This window comes from Phocoena phocoena, chromosome 19, assembly GCF_963924675.1.
Source record: "Phocoena phocoena chromosome 19, mPhoPho1.1, whole genome shotgun sequence".
In the NCBI taxonomy this organism is placed as follows: domain Eukaryota; kingdom Metazoa; phylum Chordata; class Mammalia; order Artiodactyla; family Phocoenidae; genus Phocoena; species Phocoena phocoena.
Window position 1 is genome coordinate 7079046 of NC_089237.1, and position 25318 is coordinate 7104363.

The window sequence follows — 25318 nt, forward strand, 5'->3', positions numbered from 1 at the left end:
AATTTGAAAAATAATAGATACAGGTATATGTATAACTGGACCACTTTGCTGTGCACCTGAAACTAACACAACATTGTTAGTCAACTATACTCCAATATAAAAAAGTTAAAAATATATATATGTTCAGTAAAGATGCTGTAGCAGTTTTACTTTTATCTTAATGAGAAGATCCTGTTGAAGGACCCTGGCTGAGAGCACAAGTAGCACTGACATCTTATTCTACCCTCCCTGTAAACAGAATGCTGAATTTTGGGGCTTCCATACTTACATTTGATAAACGACTGAGTAAATGTTTTCAGGTCTATGAGGAGGCATCTTGAACTTCTTTATTTACTTGAGCAATTTTCTTTCAAAAGCTTCATGAAAATGTATTCCATTTTCCACTTCTTTGACCACAGACTTTTTAAACTTTAGAAACTAACATCTAGATAGCAGATTTCAGGTGTATATTACTCTGGACTATACACAAACTTGTTAAATATAATTCATATTCATATGGTGTTGGAGAAAATAAAATGTTTAATCCTTTCCATTTCTGATGTTACCATAATACTAGTGTAAAGTTCATGCTATTTTCAATATCTGGAAAGTTCTAGTTTAAAGTAACCCCACTTAAAAACACTATTCAGTATGTTCTACATGCAAATGTGTAATAGAAACCTATTTCCATAAAAATATTTCCTTAAAAAGTGGGGTGGTAGCGTCATGGGCATAAAATTTGAGATTGATGGCACTTATCTAAAGTTTTTCACACAACGTGAAAGAAGTGTCATAATTACTTTGATGCTGTCTACATGTGCCACGTTGGTATCAATATGGCTCATATCTACTTTTTAACTGCCAAGTACAATGAAAGGCAATTAACCTTCCAAGTTTAAGTGTTCTAGGACAACTCCAACAACTCTTCAGAGTTTGATAGTAAGCTTCGCTAATGTTAGAAACAGAAGGCCTCAGTAAGTCAGGCATATCTGGATGGACAAAGCAGGCATGAGTGTTTCTAAGTTAGCTCAGAAAACTTTTCAATACTCATGTCTTACCAAGTCTGTTTTCATTCAGAACACCCAGTGCATACCTCTAGCAGAGCTCTTAAAACAGTGTATTACTAAATATCATCTATACCTCCAACCCTTTGCACTAAGCATAATACCCTTAACCTAGGAGATACTCAATTTGTCACTATGATTCACCAAGATACTAGGTAAGTATTCTTAAGAATTCATCAAAATTCTACAACTATCATGACATACTCTAGGAAAAAATAATTAACTGACTAGACCTAACAGATATCTAGAGAACACTCCAACCAACAAAAGCAGAATACACATTCATCTCAAGCACACAGCAGAACATTCTCCAGGATAGACCAAATGCCAGGCCATAAAACAAGCCTCAATAAATTTAAAAGGACTGAAATCAGAGTATGTTCTATAAGCACAATGGAATTAAAATAGAAATCAACAACACAAGAAATTCTGGGAAATTCACAAATATGTGGAAATTAAACAACACACTCCTAAATAACCAATGGGTCAAAGAAAAAAACAACAAATTAGAAAATATTTTGAAATTAATGAAAACAAAAACAACTGCATACCCAGATTTATGGGAAGCAACTAAAGCAGCATTTAGAGGGAAATTTAAGGCTACAGCCTAGGTATTTATAAACATCTATCTATCTATATTTTTTTCAGTTCCTATCACTTTATCTTTAACATCTTTATTGGAGTATAATTGCTTTACAACAGTGTGTTAGTTCCTGCTATATAACACTGAATCAGCTATACATATACATATATCCCCATATCTCCTCCCTCTTGCGTCTCTCTCCCACCCTCCCTATCCCACTCCTCTAGGTGGTCACAAAGCACCGAGCTGATCTCCCTGTGCTATGCGGCTGCTTCCCACTAGCTATCTATTTTACATTCGGTAGTATGTATAAGTCCATGCCACTCTCTCACTTCGTCCCAGCTTACCCTTCCCCCTCCCCGTGTCCTCAAGTCCATTCTCTACGTCTGTGTCTCTATTCCTGTGCTGCCTCTAGGTTCTTCAGAAACAAATTTTTTTTTAGATTCCATATATATATGGAGATATGTGTTAGCATATGGTATTTATTTTTCTCTTTCTGACTTACTTAACTCTGTATGACAGACTCTGTCCATCCACCTCACTACAAATAACTCAATTTTGTTTCTTTTTATGGCTGAGTAATATTCCATTGTATATATGTGCCACATCTTCTTTATCCATTCATCTGTCAGTGGACACTTAGGTTGCTTCTACCATGTCCCGGCTACTGTAAATAGAGCTGCAATGAACACTGTGGAACATGACTCTTTTTGAATTACGGTTTTCTCAAGGTATATGCCCAGTAGTGGGATTGCTGGGTCATATGGTAGTTCTATTTTTAGTTTTTTAAGGAACCTCCATACTGTTCCCCATAGTGGCTCTATCAATTTACATTCCTACCAACAGTACAAGATAAACATTTACATTAAAAGGAAAAACATGCCATAGTTCACTTCAAATTGAGGCTGCTATTCTTTTATTTATAAAACCCAACACCCCCAAAAGCAGGTAATCAATAATTTTTCATCAGGTTATCTGAGAATATGCAAATGAGAAGCATGCCCCTTTTGTGAGGCCCTTAATATCTAATAAGAAAGAAGAGAAGGGAAAGAACATGCAGAAAAAGCTTACACTTGGATACACAATACCAACAAACTAATAACTGAATTTGAAAATTACTTCTACAGTCTTTAAGGACAACAGCTGTTCAGGTGTATGTAGTTATATTAGGCGCTCCAAGAAGGCAGATAAAGGGCATCTGAACACAAAGAGAATGACTTTCCAAGTAAAGTACTGGTTCTTTCTCAACCAGTAACCTAAATTTAGGAGACCAATAAAGTAATTAATCTCAAGGAAAGACCTGCAGGGCTACAAGTTTCCACTTCTAGCACTAAGTGAGGCCATTAGTCACAAATTCATCTGAATATCTGATGTAGACAATATTAGCACAACTTTTGGGAAAATTCACACCAATTTCAGGTTCGAAATCTACTCTGACTCAGCTTTAACATGTGACTTTTAAAGTCTTAATCATTATGATCTTCTCTAATAGCCTGGCAAAGCGATCTTTCTAGCTACTGCTTTTTTCTAAAGAGGTACAGTACATTTAAACAGAAACCCCATCCTTCCTTCCAAAGATGAAGTACCTGCTTATTTTCATTATTACAATTTTGAATATGGTTTCAGTGTGCTTCTCATCGTACCCAGAAAGTACAGTAAAAGTAACTATAGCTATACTCATTAAATGTCTTTCTTCCTGAAAGGTTACAGAAAAACAGAATAGTTATTTTCTCTGGGAAGAGTATTTGCCTTTTACATTTTCTAATGAGTTCGACATTTGTTTTATTTTATTTCAAAAAGTTATCTTGGGCTTTCCTGGTGGCGCAGTGGTTGAGAGTCCACCTGCCGATGCAGGGGACACGGGTTCGTGCCCCAGTCCAGGAAGATCCCACATGCCGCGGAGCGGCTGGGCCCGTGAGCCATGGCCGCCGAGCCTGCGCGTCCGGAGCCTGTGCTCCGCAACGGGAGAGGCCACAACAGTGAGAGGCCCGCGTACCACAAAAAAAAAAAAAGTTATCTGGGTGACAGGAGGGATTATGGCCTTTCTTTTACACTTTTCAATAACTCTAATAAACATTTTAAAAGAATGAAATGAAGATACCTGATATTTTTCAATGCACAACAGATAACTAAAACCCACAAATAACTGCAAATCTTTATTTTGTCTCTTAATTTTACCTTTCAGAGCCAAACATTTTTATAGAAGTTGATAAATAAAATGTAAATGACTAAATATGGACAGAAGACAAGGAAGGCAACATGGATAATTAAACCTAGGAAGAACTGCAATTTGGCTGCGTTACTAGCCATAATCCAGTTTGGAGACTGACCTAAGTCAAAATTACGTAAGTAAGAAAGCACATAACGTTAGTTTCACATAGGTGCAGGGGAAAGATAAGCTAGATATAACTAGAAATCTGGGCAGCAAGACCAGTTTTAGGGCCAATCTTACTTGTTCATAAGCAAAAGGGCCGAGCCTGCTTCTAGTTTATTGTTGTGTATTCTCTATTTTACATAAAGTCTATGTAATAGTCCTAGATAACTTGGAAATGCTTGTGCTGTCTTCACCAAGAAGAAATGAACAAATTTACTCCATGAAGCTGTACGCTGATTTTTTTTTTCCTTTTAAGAAATCAAAATAGACCCTAAAATGTTTGTTGACTTGTAAATTTACATCTAGAAAACTACTGTGGTGTTTTTGGTTTTTACTGCTTTTCTGATTATGAAACTAATATATGCCTGTAGAAATATCCATTATACAAATGCATGCTGTAGAAAGTGACAGTTCTCCATAATCCCAACATCCAGAGAGAACCAACACGATAGTTCTGTTTTTTCTTTATATCTCAGTACATGTAACAGCATGAGGATGTTTCAATAAATCACTCCACTTTTTTCTCAAAAGCTCTCAGCAGAGTCTTCTGGCTCTAAAGCTAAACATTTGCAGCATCAACTAAACAAAGCTGGTTTGTCTGTCTTTCCATCTTTTTCCAAACATGAGTGAGGATGGATTATCTCCCTCCAGAAGGGATTAATTCAGCCAGAGAAGTAAAACTGAATTAAAACTACATCTATGAGTACACATCAAATTTCTCAGCTATCAAAATTACTTATTAACTTAACTTGACACAGCTATAAAAAAGCAAATTAATCACCTGAAGGAACAGCACAAAAGGTGCTTCAGAAAAACTAGATGCTGTTGTCAAGTATCTTAGATGCTGAGTGAAGAGGTTTAATCATTTCACAAATCATTTCACAGTCCTATAAAACACTGTCAAACTGTGAAATAATATTCTATTGTTAAAGGAGGTCAGAAAATGCAGCCAACATTAGCTGCACTACTATTATGTATTCTGACTAAGATTATGGGCCATTCTCATTCAACTTGACCTCAAGTAGGTAATCTGTTCAATCCTTTTGGACAATAGAGCATCATACATAATCAAAAGCCTCCTTTGAGATGATAAACGAAACTTTTAATAGAAACAAGCTAAGTATCCAGCAATGGGGAAATAGCTTAGTCAATTATAGAACATTAACTTTAAAAATATTTTAAAACATTAAACCATTAAAAATAATTAGTAAAACAAACAGAGGAAAATGGTAACATATGTTGTATTTTAAGGCCACTATAATCACAGCAGTATAAAAATGTTTATACAATAACAAAGCCTGGAAGAGATCTGCAACAGTAAAAATACTGGAGTGGGGAGTTCGTGCAGAATTTTGAATTTCCTCTTTTTTTTCTATTAATGTATATTAAAGTAATTTTAAATGTTAAGGAAAAATGGAAATATTGACAATAAAATGTTGTAGGGACTTCCCTGGTGGCACAGTGGTTAAGAATCCACCTGCCAATGCAGGGGACACAGGTTCGAGCCCTGGTCTGGGAAGATCCCACGTGTCGCAGAGCAACTAAGCCTGCATGCCACAGCTACTGAGCCTGCACTCTAGAGCCCGCGAGCCACAACTACTGAAGCCCGCTCGCCTAGAGACCGTGCTCCGCCACAGAGAAGCCACCGCAATGAGAAGCCCGCGCACCACAAAGAAGAGTAGCCCCCGCTCGCTGCAACTAGGGAAAGCCCGCACACAGCAACAAAGACCCAATGAAACCAAAAAAATAAAATGCTGTAAATTTATTCTCTTTCCTCTAGCAATCCATTTCAAACCATACATATTTATCTAGGAAAATAAAAGATCTACGAAATGACACAAAGACATTGCATGATCAATATTCTGACTGAAAACATACACTGCTTTCTTTCTTTTTTTTTTTTTTTTTGCAGTACGTGGGCCTCTCACTGTTGTGGCCTCTCCCGTCGTTGCGGAGCACAGGCTCCAGACGCGCAGGCTCAGCGGCCATGGCTCACGGGCCCAGCCGCTCCGCGGCATGTGGGATCTTCCTGGGCCGTGGCACGAACCCGCGTCCTCTGCATCAGCAGGCGGACTCTCAACCACTGCGCCACCAGGGAAGCCTACACACTGCTTTCTTGTTCTCTGTGAAGTCTACAGTTTTAAGGTCCAAAATGCATTTCCTCTCACTTTAAAACTAAACTGATTCTTTTTGTATTTTTTCAAAAGCAAAGTACTACAAAAGGCTTTGCCATTTTGCTAAAGCTAGATTTTAAAAGTCTGCTGTTAAACTAAAGAATAAATAAATTAGTTAAAAATCAAAGCCATTGTTAGGGTGAGAAAAACTTTATCACTAATAATTACTACCTGTTTCAACAAAAATATTAGGACAGAAAGTATATATAAGAGCAACTGCTAGAAATGGGACCATAGGGGGCTCTAAGCTTTCCTAGAAGATAAAGAAGGAAACATATCAAAGCATTATTTATAGCATCCTTAAGATTTAAAAAAGTTGTCTGAGGGGGAAATACGCCTATTCTAGGTATGGAGACCAGAGTGAATGTTCTCCCACAGGTCCTCCCTGAGGACACATAATAATGAAAGATTCCTTAGTATCCTTAGAGTAAATACAGCAACGAATTTTTCCCAAGGCTGTTTCTTCTATCACTTCTTAATATTTGCCAACAGCATAACCCCAAAGCTCTATTCAGCCCAAGAAATATACAAAAGTGAGGTCCCCAACAGGACACTGTGCAGTTACCCACCTCTTTGCTTTCAGGGTTAACCCTGAGAGAGGGCCAAAGACTTTTAAGAATGGAGAAACTACTTGTCTTTCACAAAATCCTCCATCAATACCATGCTTTCTGCTAAGCTCTGGGACAAAGTTTGCACAATTCTGAGTTTGAGGTAGTATCAGGACAAGCACCCAGCCAGTTTTATGTGTCGAGTCATGTGACTTAACAGTTACCTGAGCCAGCAGTAGGACTGACATCCTCTTATCAAAGTTGTGCGTCTGAATAACATTAATAAAACTAATAGCAGGTAGCATTACTATCTACTTTACGCGTCACTGCTTTAAGCACACTAACGTATTAATTCTTTTAATCCTCATTGTGACTCTAGGAAGGTAGACGCTATTGTTTCCATTTTGAGGATGGGAGAACCAATGCAGAGTCAGCTTCCCAAGACCAAAAGGCCAGATCTGCCAGAAGAAGGTGGGTCTAGCCCTGAAGCAGTTCTTTAGCACAATACCACAGGTGTCTCTCATTCCACAGACACTAGGAGGTAAAACAGAGGAAGTATCTGCCAAAAAGACCAAGATTTTCCTCCAAAAGGTGTTGTGAATCACTTTTTAAGAGGTGTCTAAGTTTTATGACTCTGAACATAGGCACAGTGAACTTTTGCCTAACAGCAGGTTAAACCTCAGTCATTAAAAATACACAACCAAAAAAAAAAAAAAAAAAAAAACACAACCAACCAAGCCCTGACCGGAGCACTTTAACTTCCTAGAATATCCATCAAGGTAAAACATGCAAAATGTTAACTACTTACCATTTGAATAAAGCTGTATTGACTTAATAAAACTGATAAATTAATTAAAGTAATGTAAAAAAAAAAAAAAAGCACAAGAAAGAAGTAAGAATCACCTGAAATCCAGCTCCTTGGAGATAACTGCTACCTTTTAGGGGATCATTCAGAAAGGAGTCTATGTATTTAATAAGCAAATAGAAATAGATAGCAATTTTCCCTAAATGGGCTCGTGCCCCCTCCCTCCCTCCCTCATCTGACCTCATTTGGGTACAAAAAAGCCCCACGGGGTAGTGGTTAAGAACATGGAATCTGGACTTAACCAGCCTGGATTTGAATGTGAACTTGGGCAAGTTACTTAACATAAGCCTCAGGTTCCTGATCAGTAAATTGGGGATAATAGCATCTGTCTTAATAGGATTATTGTGAGGATTAAAAGAAAATACAAGTAAAATACTTAGCTTAGTGCACAGACATATACTAAGAACTCAATAAATTAGATATATTTTCACTTTTTAAAAGAGGATCCATAAACACTTTGTCTGAGCAACACATATACTGTACTGATATAGTTTTACATCAACAATAACAACTTCACAGTATCCCACTTTACAAGCACCATAATCTGTTTATGTAGCCTCCCACTGATGGGCTACTTAAGGTTTTTTTTTATAATATGGTAATTCCATGTATTCGAAGATGCCTATTTTTACACCTTTTAATATCTTGGAAATGATATTTCATAATTTAATTGCAGAAATTTCTAGGTGGCACACAGATTCACTGAAATAAACATCCCCCCCCCATGTCTACATTTAAAAAAACTTGTTTGTGAATTTTCTTAGATTGAATTCTTGAAAGTGCAACTGCTGGGTCATTTTATGGTCTAATATGTATCACCAAGCCATGTTCAAAAAGACCAATTGTATTCGTACAAACCTCCACTGGCAGGAGGTGACAGCACCCATTTCCCCACACCCTGGCCAAGAGGGTGGGGTCAGTCTTTATCACCTTTGGTAATCCAAAAGGTGAAATGACCCTTTTTTTCCCCCTTCATTTCTTTTATTATTAACCTCAGCTTACTTAGATAGGCTATCCAATACGTCACTATGTAGAAGCAGTGCCGTAAGACAGCTGTCCATGCCTGGCAGGTGAGTAACTCAGGACTGCAGATAAGCTTGTATTTCTGGTTTACTCATACCTGACAGTTAACAGGGGAATTAATGTACTGTAGGGGGAGCACTGCAGCCAGGCCTAAGATCAAATCCCAGCTTTGCCTCTTACTAAATGTGTGAACCTGAACCTGTTACTTAACTTCTGCACCCATAAGATGGGGCTAATAATGCCAACCTTCTGATGTCCAAAATTAGAAATCATGTATAACTTTGTGGCACATATTAAATGCTTCATAAATAGTAGATGACTTAACTATAATGGCTCACAGAGGTGAAAACTGAAGACCCCAAAGGAACGGTGCATTTCCTTAGACATTTCTTTCTCCAAACAGGGATGACTGGTCTTCAGCCAGCAACCCCCTCCACCCCCAAAGGAGTCTTGTACAGGAACTGAAAGTTCATTCTTAGCACCTATTTGGAAACAGTCCATTCAGATGACAGGGGGGAAATGAATATGATGAAAGGCAAACAAATGATGTTGTAAGAGAACTCAAACTGTCCTCATTCTTAAAGATTAAATGCAATATTCTGAGTTTAGTTAACAAGATTGATAACAATTCTTATCAACAGGCAAATAAATACTTCAAAAAGTATACTGATACCAGTACTTTGAAATAGTGAAGAAAAAACCCCACCCCAATCTCTTATTTTTTAGGTTTGATAGTTCAAACACCTGAAATGAGACTCATGTACTGAAATTCAGGACTTAGAGCTGTTGTGAAAACTGGAACCGATCACACTCTAGTTCACATTCCTGGCTCTCAGGAGCATACTCAATGGACGTTCTTTTCTCAGTTACACAGGAGACTTATTCAAATACCCCCAGCTGACAGGCAGAAATCCCGTTATTTTTTCTTTTCCTCAAAGCACCCCCTGTCCTTCATTCCTAGTCTCCTATACCTGTACAGGCACTTATCTCACAACCTGATTACTGGAACCTGCCAGGCTGGGACTCCAGGCTTCCCTCCTCGCAATCCACTATACACACAGGACACTTTCGTCATCAGCTGATAACCTTCAGAGGCTTAAGGACAAGATCAAACTCTTATTGGGTTTTTCTTATCTGGCTCCAGTTCTACCTTATTTTCCACTCCGTCACAGCCTATAACCTTATTCTAGCATTCCTGTCTTAAACACAACAAGCACAGCCCCCGCCCCTCTCTTCTCCTCACTTAGCCCTGTCCTGGCCTTCACAAGGTCCAGTCCAAGTCATGCCTCTTCCACACAGCTTTCTTGGACTTCAGCTCTCACCAAGCTCTTCTCTTCAAAATTACACTGGCAGTTACAGTGTGTAACACAACTTCAGCATTCTGTTAAATACCAGTTCAGCACTAAGTACTAATAGCTGTGATCTTGGATAGATCATTAACCTCCATGGGCCACCATTTCCTCACCTGTAAAACAAGGAAGTCTTTTCCTGTTCTAAAGATCCTCTAGGGCTTCCCTGGTGGTGCAGTGGTTAAGAATCCGCCTGCCACTGCAGGGGTCACGGGTTCAAGCCCTGGTCCGGGAAGATCCCACATGCCGCAAAGCAACTAAGCCTATGTGGCACAACTACTGAGCCTGTGCTCTAGAGCCCGCAAGCCACAACTACTGAGCCCATGTGCTACAACTACTGAGACCATGTGCTACAACTACTGAAGCCCGCGCGTCTAGAGCCCATCTCTGCAACAAGAGAAGCCACCGCAACGAGAAGCCTGCAAAGTGCAACGAAGAGTAGCCCCCGCTCGCTGCAACTAGAGAAAGCCCATGTGCAGCAACGAAGACACAATGCAGCCAAAAATAAATAAATTTATTAAAAAAAATAAAGATCCTCTAATTTTACACACTGTCACATACTGTTTCACATACTAACCTCACTTCTCTTATTTGATTTTAGAGTTCCTGAAGGGAGAAAGTACATCTTCTATTTCTCCCCCAACCCTCAAAGCAACTTACCCCAGGATGTGGCTCAAGGAGACGCTCTGTAAATGTAACAGTAAAATAGTGTCATCAGCCCTGAACCCAAGACCTAGTTCTAAAGCCGTTTAGGAAACTGGTAAAGGAAGTTCGTGCCAGGCAGAGAAGAAGATATTGAGACGATCTACTGTTGGTTCTCTTCTAGAGTCTAAGGTCTGTCTTGATAGAAAATAACCACCCAGCTACAGAATGCAATGAGCACAGGTTTGAGAGCTCAGAACAGTCTCTTCATTCCTAGGCAGCACTGTCTGAACTATAAATACATGTACAGAAGCCCCTAGATGGCAGATGCAACTTTTAGGTAAGCTCAGGCATTTTGTGTGCCTAGGGCAGAGTATTCAGGGGCCTCATTTTCAGTGGAGAACCCCTGGGGTTATCTCAAGGCTGCCCTACAATGGTGGGGAAATTTAGGTTCATTTCATCCACTAAGGAAGAGCAATTTCTTCCATACCTAGCCCCAGTGCCCTCCCCACCCCTCCCCAAGAAAAACACAAGCTTTTATAAGAGGGAAATTAACAAAGGCAGATATATCCAAGCATTAAGTTCTATTTACGGCTTCCAGTAAGATGTTTTTAATTTGCTCTCTCTTCTCAGGGCAGTACAAGTCAACACGTGGACAGAGAGTAAGGAAGTGGTCTGCTGGGGGACACGAGTCAACATTCAGTAAAAGTTAACCAGGAACTCCAAGACAGTGAGAGGGTGTAATCCTGAGCCTGGTCATAGGCAGAGGGCTGAGCCCCTTTCTATTTCATTATCTTCAAGTAAAATGTACTCAGTACCCACGTGCACATGTCCCTTTTATCAACAGAGGGTAAATAGATCCATATTTCAATTGAGGGAAACTGGTCAATGCTTTCCAGACACTTCAAAACATGATCTGGCTCACAACTAACATCCTAAAGAGTGAGCAAATCAAATCAGAGCCACTCAAATGAAGCCAGTTACTCCCTGAATAACCAAAGGAGAAAACGCTGCCTTTTTTTTTTTTAAACTAATAGTGCTTAAGACAAAGCAATGTCCCTCCTCTTCACTCAGCTGTTTCACAGAATTATGAGACAAAGGGCAACTACTGTATCATCACTTATTTTTTGGAGTAAAGCCACAAGATTACTAACAAACAGCTAACGGCCACCATTCAAAAGCAATAATGCCATTATGACTTCATATGCCAGTTATCTGCCAAACTGGAAAGAACCAAATATATGTATGTTTCTCTCTCCCCAAAGAAAATCTGAAAGTAAATGTGAGCACTCTGATTCACTTTCTCTCCCATCATAAAAATTTCTGGGGGAATATTAAACAGTACCATCCTAACTGTAGGATGGGAAAGAAGGACATTACACTTGTTCAAGAAGTTTACCAATTTAAGGTGGAGAACTTATAAAATGTTCATGGTCCAAGACTAAATTTAGTGGCAGTAAACAGGGAAAGTTCTTGTCTAAAAATTCTTTAAAACAGACCTCAAAGTTCACACTTTTGTTTTGATTTGTTGCTTTAGTGCTAAATGTGCAACTGGATAGACTAAGAGAAAAAATATGAACTTCCAGGCTCAAGTTTCAAGTTTCTAGGGTAAACTTAAATGGAGAAATCTGATTTGTATTTCAGTAAACAAACAAACCAAAACCCCCCCCCAAGCTTGGCCCCAAAGCATTTTTGTACAAGTGACAAACGTGGCTACTTGAGGAGCCAATCTTTTTTCCCTTTATCTGAGTAGCCAATCTTATTATGATATCAGGAGCAGGTTATCTGCTGAAAATAGTAATCACCTAAGAAAACACCAAATTATCTCCTCAGTACATCAATGATACAGAGTAATTTAGTAGTCTAAGTTATGATTGCCGATTTCTAGCTAAAGAAATAGAAACAGATGATGTATTTCTCTCTAAAACCTGTAGCTGGTTCTGTCTGCTTTCTGATTAATTTAGTGCTGACTTTGAGAATACCGTCAAAAAGCTCACACACACCTCAGAATGTGAGAAAATATTTGCAAATGAAGCAACTGACAAAGGATTAATCTCCAAAATTTACAAGCAGCTCTTGCAGCTCAATATCAAAAAAACAAACAACCCAATCCAAAAATGGGCAGAAGACCTAAATAGGCATTTCTCCAAAGAAGATATACAGATTGCCAGCAAACACATGAAAGAATGCTCAACATCATTAATCATTAGAGAAATGCAAATCAAAACTACAATGAGATATCATCTTACACCGGTCAGAACGGCCATCATCAAAAAATCTAGAAACAATAAATGCTGGAGAGGGCGGAGAAAAGGGAACACTCTTGCACTGTTGGTGGGAATGTAAATTGACACAGCCACTATGGAGACCAGTATGGAGGTTCCTTAAAAAACTAAAACAGAACTACCATACGACCCAGCAATCCCACTACTGGGCATATACCCTGAGAAAACCATAATTCAAAAAGAGTCATGTACCAAAATGTTCACTGCAGCTATTAACAATAGCCAGGACATGGAAGCAACCTAAGTGTCTATCAACAGATGAATGGATAAAGAAGATGTGGTACATATATACAATAGAATATTACTCAGCCATAAAAAGAAACGAAATTGAGTTATTTGTAGTGAGGTGGATGGACCCAGATACTGTCATACAGAGTGAAGCAAGTCAGAAAGAGAAAAACAAATACCATATGCTAAAACATATATATGGAATCTAAGAAAAAAAAAAAGGTCATTAAGAACCTAGGGGCAAGACAGGAATAACGACACAGACCTGCTAGAGAATGGACTTGAGGATATGGGGAGGGGGAAGGGTAAGCTGTGACAAGGTGAGAGAGTGGCATGGACATATATACACTACCAAATGTAAAATAGATAGCTAGTGGGAAGCAGCCACATAGCACAGGGAGATCAGCTCAGTGCTCTGTGACCACCTAGAGGGGTGGGATAGGGAGGGTGGGAGGGAGGGAGACGCAAGAAGGAAGAGATATGGGAACATATGTATAACTGATTCACTTAGTTACAAAGCAGAAACTAACACACCATTGTAAAGCAATTATACTCCAATAAAGATGTTAAAAAAAAAAAGCTCACAGTTTTCTTCTCCTTAAAGGGCTCTTTATCACCTTCTATGAAGTGCAACCTACATTTCTAACATTACAAAAACTACTGTGCAGTAGTAGTTTACAAAAACTAACTTCAGAGCAGAACTCTACACCTTGGGCAGTGAACAGAATAATAACTCTCCGTAGGTCTGCAAAACTTAAAAACAAAAGTCACTAGCCCTTTTATAAAGAATCATATTTCTGTATTTCCACTTTCTTCTTCTTTATAAAATCCTAATAATTTCATTCAACAGTAGTAAAGAAACGGATGGCAAATTCCAATAATCAGGTTTAGAGGAAAAAAGTCAAAACTTGAGACACAGTGAAGACTCAAACATTAAATTTTAGGTTTTCCTCAGAGTTGATACACTATTTGATAACACCCACCCATGTAAAAATAAATTACATATCCAAAAGAGCAAGCTGCTGGAGTCAACTGGGTAAACAAAACAACATAATTAACACGTGCCAGGTGGAAGGCGAACCTCATGTAAATCGTGGGGCTCAAAATGAGCTGCAAACTGTAAGGAAGCTTATTTTTAAACTGTCAGCAGGTTTCTTTGGTGCAATCAGAGTTTAATATGGGGTAACTGCTCCTCAAGTTCAAGAAAATCGAAATCTGACTGGTACAACAGCAAGTTGAACCTTGTCATTTAGAACTCCATTAGTTGTTTCACAAAGAATAAGAATACACTGAGGTTCTTTAACGAGTTTTGGCATGTACTTCTACCTCCTCTCTAAGCTAGGGGAAATTAATTTCTAACCTACTAGGATCACATTCCAGAAACAAAAATCTTTTGACTATGTAAGATAAGACTAATTGAGTGCTTTTACAAAAATACTTCAAATTTGGGTCTTTTAAAAAAATCCTCTCACTTTTTTTTCTATAACTCTAGTAGATCAGGTAACCCAATCTACTCATACGCTTCCTTACTATAATCATATTGCTCTGACTTTACCTGAATTACCAATATCAAGAAGCACAGAAATGCTCAAGGCATTCACACAAAGGCAGTTAAGACCACACATCACACCAACCCTCTGAAGTCACGTTTGATATTCACTCAGCACTAGCTCTCCAAATCACACAGGATGGTGAATGTTAAAAGTGGGCAATGAAAAGAGAACAAGCACAGCTTCTTTGTGTGTTATCAGGGCACAAGAAGGCAGGTGAGTACAAGGAGAAGCCATCTGAGCGTTTGCTGGGCATCAACACTTACCTTGAGGATGTCCCCCCTTTTGAAGCTCAGCTCGTCGTCTGCGGTGGCTTTGAAGTCATATTTGGCGATGGCTTCCATTCTGAGCGGGGCTCAGGGCTCAGCAGCCTGAAGCAGGGGGGAAGGGAGTCTTCCCTGCTGAAGCAACCCAGTGCTCTGGGCTCAGCCTCGCCTCTCAGCTGGGACTCGCTCCTGCACGCCGCGACACACAATGCCACCCTGAATAAGAAGAGCAATGATTGAGAGAAGTGGCCGGATCGAAGGCAGCCCCGCCCTGCCAGTCGGCCTGCCGTCCCAGCCCCCACGCCCCCTGGCTCGGCCTGGCTCAGCCCTCCTCCCTCCCTTCCAGGCAGGAGCCCTGAGCTCCTCCTTCCTCTTTCCAGCCTCGGCCCCCAGGCAACTGACAGGCCTGCCGGCCAATGGCGGCAGCTGCTCAAGCTATTCCAGAACACACTTCCTCTTCCCTCCCGCTGGGTGTGTTCGGTGTGCAGGAACCGGCTGGAGTCCGAACGGTCTCCGCCTTTCCTCCCTCGCCCCTCACGCTCTTCTCCAGGCACGAAATGCAGTCCACGCAAAGAAAGGCCTCGCCATCGGGATGGCACCCTACTTTTCTCAGTTATAGAGGCCTCTCTCCCTCCTTTCTCCCTGCCAACCTTTCTGGTGCTTTGAAAATGTTGGGTCCCCTATCCACAGTCAAAAGCCAGCAATGTGGGCTGTGGTCCTGAGCTGCTTTAACTGTTCTCAGAAACTAAACCTCTGTCTGCCCCTAGGAAAGTGGAAGAAACTGACCCTAGGAACTACTTTCTTATTCAGTTTGCTACTCTCAGCATAGGCAACTCTCCCTCTCCACTTGCCAACTGTGATCGGCAAGCTCAGGTGACCAGAGAAAGGAAATCCAGCTCAGAGCCTTTGGTGGGTGGAGACCTGCTCGTGCAGAAGGCTCCCTATCCCTCGAAGACCCCCAAGACTTCGGGGGCCCCAACAGCCCTTGAAAATAGACGTCCAAGGTTCAGCATTCCAAAAGCAGCCTCTGCATTATTCCTAACTAGCCTACAGAGCAAGGCTGAAGTCCTAATCTACACTTGAAAGCAATCCCTTTTTCAGAATCTTAGCTACCGCCCAAAAGCCAAACAGAAGCCTCTCACAGTTACCCCTGAGAACAGGTGCTTTTCTCGGAGCCAGGGGAGTACTAGACTGATCCAAGCTGCATTTCGCAGGCAAAGATTCTGTAATAACCCTTAGGTAGTGTACCAGGTGATGGTGAAGCTGGGCAGTACAATCATTGCGGAAGTGAGGAGTCTCGAGCCCTGAATATGGGACGCAACCTAGACCTTCCCGTAACTAAAGGAAAACGAAGCCCCATTCTTCTTTTGTCAGTCACTGTTTTCATACAGGCTAAATAAAAGCAGAAAACAACACTGACACTGGCAGAACGGGGACAGATTATTTATAGTGACACCCTTTGGTGGATAATTACCACCTAGCAGAGACCTCATTTGAGGGGCACGAGTGATTATTATTCTTTTGTTCTAAAGTTAACAACTGGGGCATTAATCAAGCATAGCTACAAAAGGACTAAGGAGTAAACCAGTTGGGAATACTAAGGTTAGAGGGAAATGAGTATTACCAAGGAGGAAAGAATCACCCGGTAATAAAAAGTCCTTCAGCCGAATTCTGAAGGCCAAACATTCCACTGCAGGTAAACTAATAAACTAAACCAACGTTTAATTCATTCTATCAGGCCATACCTAGGATATCCTATGTTGTGCTGGCTCTGAAACAGGAAAGCAAAAATAGTCCCAGCAAATTAAAAAAAAAAAAGATTAGTCTCAGTATTTTCGTGTGACCTTAAACATCCTTTACTTATACTCACCACAGTTACTTATTTATCAAATGAATCCATATAATTTTAAAAGTCAGAGCATTAAAAGGCTTATGAAAAAGAGCAATTCCCTACCCCAACACTCACAAGCAATCACCCTCAATTTTGATTTTAGCTTTCTCTTTATGTTTACTCACAGTATTTCTAAATAACACCCTTCTACTGCTGTTTCTTAATTTATTCCAGCCATCACCTATCACCTGAAAGATGAGGACTTAGCTGTTCCGCCCCTGCCAATTCTGCGTTGCCCCATCCCAGTAATGCCACATATTCCGGTTTAAGCAGTAATTATTACATTACGAAACATTGTTCACTGGTGATTTATATAATGTATGATAACCAACCTTCCTTTCTAATACAATCCTTCAATTTTTCCCAGAATTAATAACTGTTTCTCCTTTTTTGCCTACTTTCTAGTGTGTACCTATTTAAAACTTTTTACAGCTGCTCCAAAATCTCCGCTACATGCCTATCAATATTTTCCATACCCTGACCTGACCATTTATTTTCACTGGTCTTCAGGTCTGATTGTTGGGACTATGTATCAATGATGGGAAGTTGAAGAATAATTGCGCAGATCCAAAAAACTTTAAAAGTTTCATTTTTGAAAAACAGAAATCAGACAGAAACCTAAAGCACTGTCAACTGTCAAGGTACTATGCAGTACAGGGCATAAACTTCTATGTCATTCACGATTCCAGACAACTGCAGTGTGACTGAACAGCCAGACCATAAAAACTAAGAGTTTTCAACATTTGCTCTCCTGCTGTTACTCAACTTATCTACCACAGGTTTCCTAGAGAAAACTTAAACAGACAACACTCTTGAAAATCGTGTTTCAAGTAACAATTGCTTTGTAAGATACAGTTTAATAGGAATGAAAACCAACCAATCAATACTTTTGCAGTGGTGCCAAGTAAAAATTAGTGTTTCACAGAGAAAACTTGAGAAGGCCAGGTTTTAGGCTATCCACTGAAAAACATGCAGGCTCAAGAAATTCAAAAGGGTGTGTTTCATTAAAGACAAAAAAATTCTATCACATACACCACATTAATTACTTTAAAAGGAAGAAAGAAATCTGAAAGTGGACACAATGTATAATGTTTTTAACAGAGTATATGTTGCTGTAAATTTCTCAAGAAAATGGGCTGGGAGTACATTTAACCCTGAAGCCTGATGACAGAGTATGTCTGAACTGCTACCAGCACACACCCTGCAGCCCATCACAAGCAGAGAATTTTAACAAGGCAAGTGCAGCTTGAACTGTTCATTTAAAGCAATACGCACTGTATCGTAAACTGCAGTCTCCTAAAGGTATTTGTAGGATTTTATTTTCTGTCTTCCATTCAACTCTCTTCTTCCCAAAATTCACAGAAAATAAAATATGCGACACTTCACTGGGCCAGTATAGCTTAGTGTTAAGCCTGCATGGTTTGTAAAGGCAGGCTGACCCCAAGTTCAAGTAATGACCTTGATGCTTACCAGCTATAATTTTGGGCAAGGCTTTTAAACAAGCCTCAGTTTTCTCATCTGTAAAATGGGTATAAAGTCACCAACTTTATAAAATTCACTGGGCATTGAATTAGGTAATACAGATAGTAGACATATATGAAGCGCTATAGACAGAGCCTGACATTAAGTCACTCTAAGTTAAAACGTGACTCTACTTAAAACATACTAAAAAAATAATAATGAAAAAGAATAAAAAATAAAAAAAACATATTAGATGTTTGTCTTCATTATTAAAAATGGAAAATTAAGGCTTACACGGCCATGGCCCGGGTTCAATCGCTGGTTGGGGAACTGAAATCCCCCAAGCTTCATGGCGCAGCCAAAAAAACCGAAACAAACAAAAATCGGCAAATTAAAACAATGAGATTTCTTTCACCTACTAATTGTCAAATTTTTTAAAGATTTATAACATCCAGTCTCTGCGATACTATGGATAAAGAGATTCTCAGACTCTTTATCCAGTGTTGATTAAAGTAACATTTTGAACAGCTACTATATGCCTAACAATAGGCTTAGTACTGGATTATAAAAATAAAACCACCACAGAGCTCACACTCTATCAGGGAATTAATTAGTTCAATCTTTTTGGAGAGTAATTTTACAGCATCTATTGACAAATTTAAAATACATACCCTTGGGCTTCCCTGGTGGCACAGTGGTTGAGAGTCTGCCTGCCGATGCAGGGGACACGGGTTCGTGCCCCGGTCCAGGAAGAACCCACAAGCCGTGGAGCGGCTGGGCCTGTGAGCCATGGCCGCTGAGCCTGCGCGTCTGGAGCCTGTGCTCTGCAACAGGCGAGGCCACAACAGTGAAAGGCCCACGTACCGCAAAAAAAAAAAAAAAAAAAAAATACATACCCTTGGACAAGCAATGCCATGTCCCAGATTTATCTCACTAAAATAGTGACACAAATACCATGTGCAAAATACATGTATCCCTGAGCATAACAAGAAATATCTTTCTATATATCAAGATACATTATTATCAAGTTTTTTAAAAAACTGCAGAAAAATTAGTTTATCATACTTCCATAAAATAATATATCAGTGTGGGCTAAAAAAAAAAAATTCAAAAGGTTAACAATGATTACCTCTGGAAGCGAGTTCACAGAATATTTTTACTTTCTGTACCATACACCTCAATTGTATTTTCATTGTCTTTACTATAAGCATGTATTGCTTTTGTAAGTCAGAAAAAACAAAAACAAATCTTACTGGTGCTCTGGAGTTAGACCTGGATTCAACTGTCACTGTACCACTTACTAACTAGGTGGGCAACACTGGAGAAATAACTTACATTCTCTAATCCCTAGTGTCCCTCAGCTGGAAAATGGGGAAAATAATAGCATCTACAGCTTGTACGGTCATTTTGCTAATTAAAAGAGACAGCACCTGTAAATGCTGAGTCCCTGGCATAAAGTGCTAAGAGGTATTAAACCAGCATCACCAGTACCTCTTCAAATATCGGTCCACATGTTCTCAGTAAATCTAGAACTTCCATTTACATATGGACTCAGAGGAACGCTCTGGTAGGCAAATTAACAGTCTATTAAGTGTGAACTAAAATTAAATACCTCCAAATCAAGTCCTAACAATGCTCAAATATTCACATATATAAAACTAATCACATCTATAGTCACTTATTCTACTGGGCTTTTAAACATTTACTGTGTATATACAGGAAGTGTACCTTTGAGTAATTTAAAGCCACATTTCAGTCTCATTAATTTACGGGTGCATCCTGTAACAACAGTTTTGGTTCTTGGATCAGCTACTTCAAACTCACCCCATTCAGGGACTGATTTCACTGTGAGGTGCCTTCTGGAGTTCGGCAAGGTAGTGGCCTTAGCCCGGAACCTAATTTTAAGTAAGATTCACAGGTAATTCTTATGCATGCTAAATTTTAAAAATCACTGCTGTGCTGTAAGGGTGCCTTGACTAGATTTTGAACTTTGCATCTCAGACAACGCACTATAAAGTCTTTGCATAAAATGACAATAATTCATATTCACTTGGCATAACTGGGAAAAACCCAACTTTGACAAATAAAATGAAAGGCTCTCAATGGCCGTTCAGGAGTGCTGGAAAGTTCTTCTGAATTAAGCAAGTAACTATCAATATCAGTTTCTCTCAGGAGACCATGGTGGGTCTCTACTCTGTATTACTTCATTTCTCCAAAATCTATTACTCTTCCGTTCTAAGTAACAATTAGAATTGTTGTGGCATAACGTGCAACATAACAGGAATTATTGAGAAAAATCTCTAAGTACCACCAACTTAGTATCTAAAACCTAATAGTAGTCCCTCAAATCTGAATACACTGGCTGAGGAAGGAAACTGCCTCAAACATTTAAATGCTTTCTTTTAGTATCAAAGAGAGCTGATTACAAGAATTAACTTTTAATTTTGGGATTCAGAAAATTTTGAACAAAGGAAGGAGCAAGAGAACAAATTTCTTTCTTTCTGTCAAAAAAAACAAAAAACAAACCCAATAACAAAGAAGGCTGATTATAACAGATGCAGGAAAAGACACCTTATCTTAGAAGGCTGGTAAAGAATAAATTAGTACTATTACAATGGGCAAGCTTTAATTAATTCATCAATGGTCTAAATAAATTCTATTCCTTTAAATGTTTCAAGCTATCTTAATTCTATTGTAATATAGGACTATGGTTGGTTTTCGTTTTTAACATTCACCACCCCCACTAAAAGCCAAAAAGAAGTCACACAAGCCCCAAAATGACCCAATCTCCCTTACTAACATAAGAGACATAAGAAGAAAAGCATGAGCAGGCAGGCACAACAACATGATCTAAACGTGAAGAAAACAATTAAAACGCAAAAACACAAGCTACACCTGTGACCGAGTGGCAGTACTGATTACTTAGAGCTGAATTCAATCCTTTGCGCCTCCCAGTTCCCAGGGGGAGAACGTTAAGTCTCGCAAGGCTCTCTAGCAACCCTTCTGGCAGACTGAAGGAACACAGTGGACGCTCAAAAATGAAGAATAAAGCAGGAAAGAGGGCATCTTCCCGGGAGAGAAACGGGATCTTTATATGAGGGAAAAAACGAATTGTGCCAAAGAGCCGAAACCTCGAAAAATTATGCCAGAGAGGGGACAAAAAGGAGGAAGGGAAAGTAGATTAGAAAAAAAGTGGGGGGAGGGGGCAAGTGACTTGCATTATAGGAGTAAACATTTAGTGTCCGCAGTGGAATGGAGAGAAGTAGAAAGGGAAGGCGACTGGGGAGCACAAAGTGAAAGAGGCACTAGAAAGCCAAAGAAACTAATGCTAATTTCTCTCGTGTCTTCCCCACTTTTTTCTGATAATCCACGGTACCAAAAGTCAGACCGCGAGGCACTTGGCTCCTCTGCAAATTATATTCTTACCGCATCTGAAGCCAGCCTAGTTTAACTCCCTAAATAAGCTGTAACTCACAAGTAAATCATAGACACGGAGAGCGCTGCAAATGAAAAATACCAGTGATTCCCTCCCCTCTCTTACTGAAATCTTTCCTCGCAGCATTCCAATCAACTGCTGCTTATTTTTCTTGACAAATGTTTTTCAGAGACTAGTCAAAAAAGAAAAAAAAAAAAAAGGCGCTACAGAAGCAAAGGCATCTTGACTGGCTCCAGTAGCAAACGTCCTCACTCACAGTATTAATAAGGTTGGTGGGTTTCCTCCCAAAATTCGGCCCCGAAACACCAGGAGACGGTGACTTGGTGACCGTGCAGGTCGAAGGACATCAATCACATTTGCAGCCCTCTGCGAATCCCCCGCCTCCCGAACCAAGTCAGACTGACTCACAGAATGAGTACCCCGTGCTCTCGGGCTTCTCCTGGGCCCCTTCTGGGCAAACCCCCACGAAAACGGCACGAAATTTAACTAGGAGTCCCCCAGCCTCTTGCCCCGGGGTCCGAAGCTCTGTCCCGAGCCAACGGTCAGGGGAGGAAAGGTCCCCAGGAAGGAAGCGCCCCAGAAGGGGAAACTGGGCTCCCGGGGAGCACAGGGATTCCGCTCCCCGCCCCGTTCCTCACTGTCCCGACCTCCAGGCCCGGCAGCCCTCGGTACGCAGGCCCGGGCCCCCCGGGCCGACTCCCGCTGCGGAGAGGGGAGGAAGGGGCACGGGAGCAGCGCCGCCGCCGCCGGCCGTACTCACCGTGGCGCAGCTGCTCCGCTCCGCGCCCGGCCGGCCCCTCCGCAACGGTGCGAGCGGCCGCCGACCCCGCTGCTGCTCCCCAAGGGCAGCGACTGTTCTCGCCGCCGTCACCGCCACAGTCTCCGTCGCCACCGCCGCCGCCGTCGTCGTCGTCGTCCGGTCGCTGAAGCGGTACTGCCGCCTCGCTTCCGCTCCTCGTCGCGGTCCCGCGAGAACTTCCCGGCGCGGCCCCGCCCCGCCCCGCCCCGCCCCCGCGAGACTTCCCCCAGCGGAAAAGGCCCAGAGCGCAAGCGCTCCTCCTCGGCCAGGCCCCCGCAGGTAGACCAGCTACAGGCCAGGGCGCAGGCGCCGGGCCGCCCCTCAGCAGGTGGCACCGGCAGGGCTCCACCCCCGGGGTTGCTGTAACCCTCTCGGTGCCAGAGCGGGTAAATAGAGCTCACCCTTGAAGGAGTAACTCTTATCCACGTCCTTTCCCCTTCCACCAAATCAAGGCAATTTGGCTGGGGGGTTGGAGGGAGAATCTCCCTCCAGCGTGAAGCACTCCAAATAGAGGACCAGGTCTTGAAATATTTGAGAATCCGGTCCGAAGAAACTCTGCAGTATTAGATGAATTAACACAGTCGCTCATAGATTGAATCAAGCGCCTAATACATGCTAAGCGTAGAAGGTACAACGACGAACAGAAATCCTGGCCCTCAAGGAATTCAGGGTCTAGATTCTATACTCTAGAAGAGTGGAAGAAAAGTAAACAAATTATACCTAAGTCCTGTTAGAATTATTTGGAGAGTGCTGAGGAAGCTAAAAAGTTGGGGGGGGGGGGCTACTCTGCCCATCTCAGAAAAGCCTACCCAGAGAAGGTGATTGTGGTGACGTCTGAGCCGAGTCTTGGAGGATGTGTAGGAGTTCGTCAGAGAAGCACGGGTAATAGCATTCCAGATGAAGGGAACGTCAGGCACGTAGAAAGGAACGGGGGTGTGAGAGTCGTGTTCTGTGCAATGCTAAGTGGTTCGATTCGTAGCCGGGGAGTGGCAGAAGATGAGGCTTGTAGGAGTAACTCTTTATTTTTCAGTTCCAAAAGCTCTTTCCAGTTAAAGGAGAGAACAGAGCATCTAATGGTAAGGTGCTTCCTGGAAGCCAACAAAATAGTTAGAGGTGAGAATAACCAAACATCTGATTCTATAGAGAAAACAAGCCCATTGAAATAAGGAGAATGAATTGTTCTTTTCACATCAGCTGCATGTAAGGCACTATGCAGGGTGATAGATGAACCCAACCAAGCCTCTGCTTTCAGCAATTTGTCATCTAGAGGAGAGTTGCCTAGTCTGCAAGGCAAAACGGTTGGCCCTAAGTGCCATTGAACTACATACAGGACTGCAGAGGAGGGAGCCAGTTACTTGGTGCTCAGGTAATCAGGGAGGACTTGGTGTTTGAATTGCAACATGAAAGCAGAGAGGAAAGAGGGATGGAGTCAGCCAGTATTTCAGATTGGCCAGAGTTTAGGATTTAGGGGGAGGAATAATGAAAGGCAAGGCCAAGATGTACAGTTTAGGCTTCATTGACAAGTAACAACCTCTGAAGGTTTTTGAGCAAGAGATGCCTGACATGAGGTGAAAATAACAAGAGGACCATCTATTCACCACCCGATGTATACTAAAGTCATAGAGTTTCTACGGTGGATAATATCCCCATTTTACAGACTGGGAAACTGAGACTTAAAGAGGTTAGAAACTTACCCAAGGAAACCCAAATATAGTAGATCTGAGATTTGAGCCTAGGTCTGTCTTATTCTAAAACCCATATTTTCCCCCCACTTTGATAATTTGTTTTAGAATGGTGGCCAGAAAAAAAAAAAGAAAGAAATGAAAGGGAAGGACTTAGCTGCTGAGTACAGAGGAGAAGGAAGTGAGGGAAAAGTTGCAGTTCTTTGTTTTGAGTGGGGAGAACAGCAGACAAATTTGCCAGTCAAGAGGAGGAGCTGGGGCCAGTGTCCTTGCCCTCACAGTGACACACAGCCACACCCCGCCTCTGCAGGAGACCCTCCAACACTAGCAGGACCCTTCCCCTCACTATCAGCAGAGAAGAGAGGTGAAAGGAATCCAAACCAGCGGGTCTAAGTGACAAAACAGGGCTTGTCTCTGTATTTTCTGTCAATGCAAAAACACTTTCAAAATATGTAGTGAATAAATAAATGTATAAAGGAACAAACGAGCAAGTAAGTACAAGAACAGCAAGGACCTCTACCAACCTCTGAAAAACCAGGAAATGGTTCATCAGCTGATCTACAAAACAGCTGGAGAAAGAGCACAACGGAAGACACGGTTGATCCACACCTGCGTAAGAAGTTGAATCAAGAACTAAAGCTTCCCAAGGAAAACCCACTGTACTAAGAACCAAGTTTTTCATCTCCCTGTTATCCCACAACCATTTTTCTTCAACCTGACAACCCTGTAATTAGAACCGAAACCCTTTTGTTGCTGCTTTAACTCCCAAGTGGATTTTGTCTTTTTGCAGTTGCAGAGGATTTCTGCCAGGACTCCCACCCTGTAGGGCAGTAAGGACTCCTGCTTGTTGATATGAAACCAAGGCTGGAAAACTGCCCATTTCCCTGTGCTTCGTCCCCATTCACAGCCCAGCAACCTTCCCCAACTACACTGGTCTCTCTGAGATTAAAAACTCCCCGAATGCCAGATTCTCTTAAGAAAATGTTGTGGCCATATTTCCTGAGACAGAAGAGAAAAATCCCTTTTAAAGTGTGCTGCCTAGAAGTTAAGTTCTTGAAATTTGCTAATATCCAGGCAACGTCTTCACTACTTTTGGACGCTGGACTTTTACAACAGCTT

At 41.1% G+C, this 25318-nt stretch overlaps 1 protein-coding gene across 2 annotated transcripts in view; it reads right to left on the bottom strand.

Moving 5' to 3' along the window:
* The window catches only part of GRB2 (growth factor receptor bound protein 2), a 68983-nt gene extending 46284 nt beyond the window's left edge, over positions 1-22699 (bottom strand). The window contains exons 1-2 of one of the 2 annotated variants that reach the window (XM_065896636.1): positions 22479-22699; positions 14931-15146 (exon numbers count right to left, since the gene is read on the bottom strand). In XM_065896636.1, the coding sequence (XP_065752708.1) occupies positions 14931-15008 (78 nt within the window). In that variant the 5' untranslated portion in view covers positions 15009-15146; positions 22479-22699. Of the gene's footprint in view, positions 1-14930; positions 15147-22478 lie in introns of those variants that run through there. The other variant, XM_065896638.1, reaches the window with a different exon arrangement.
* Between the last annotated feature and the right edge of the window lie 2619 nt (positions 22700-25318).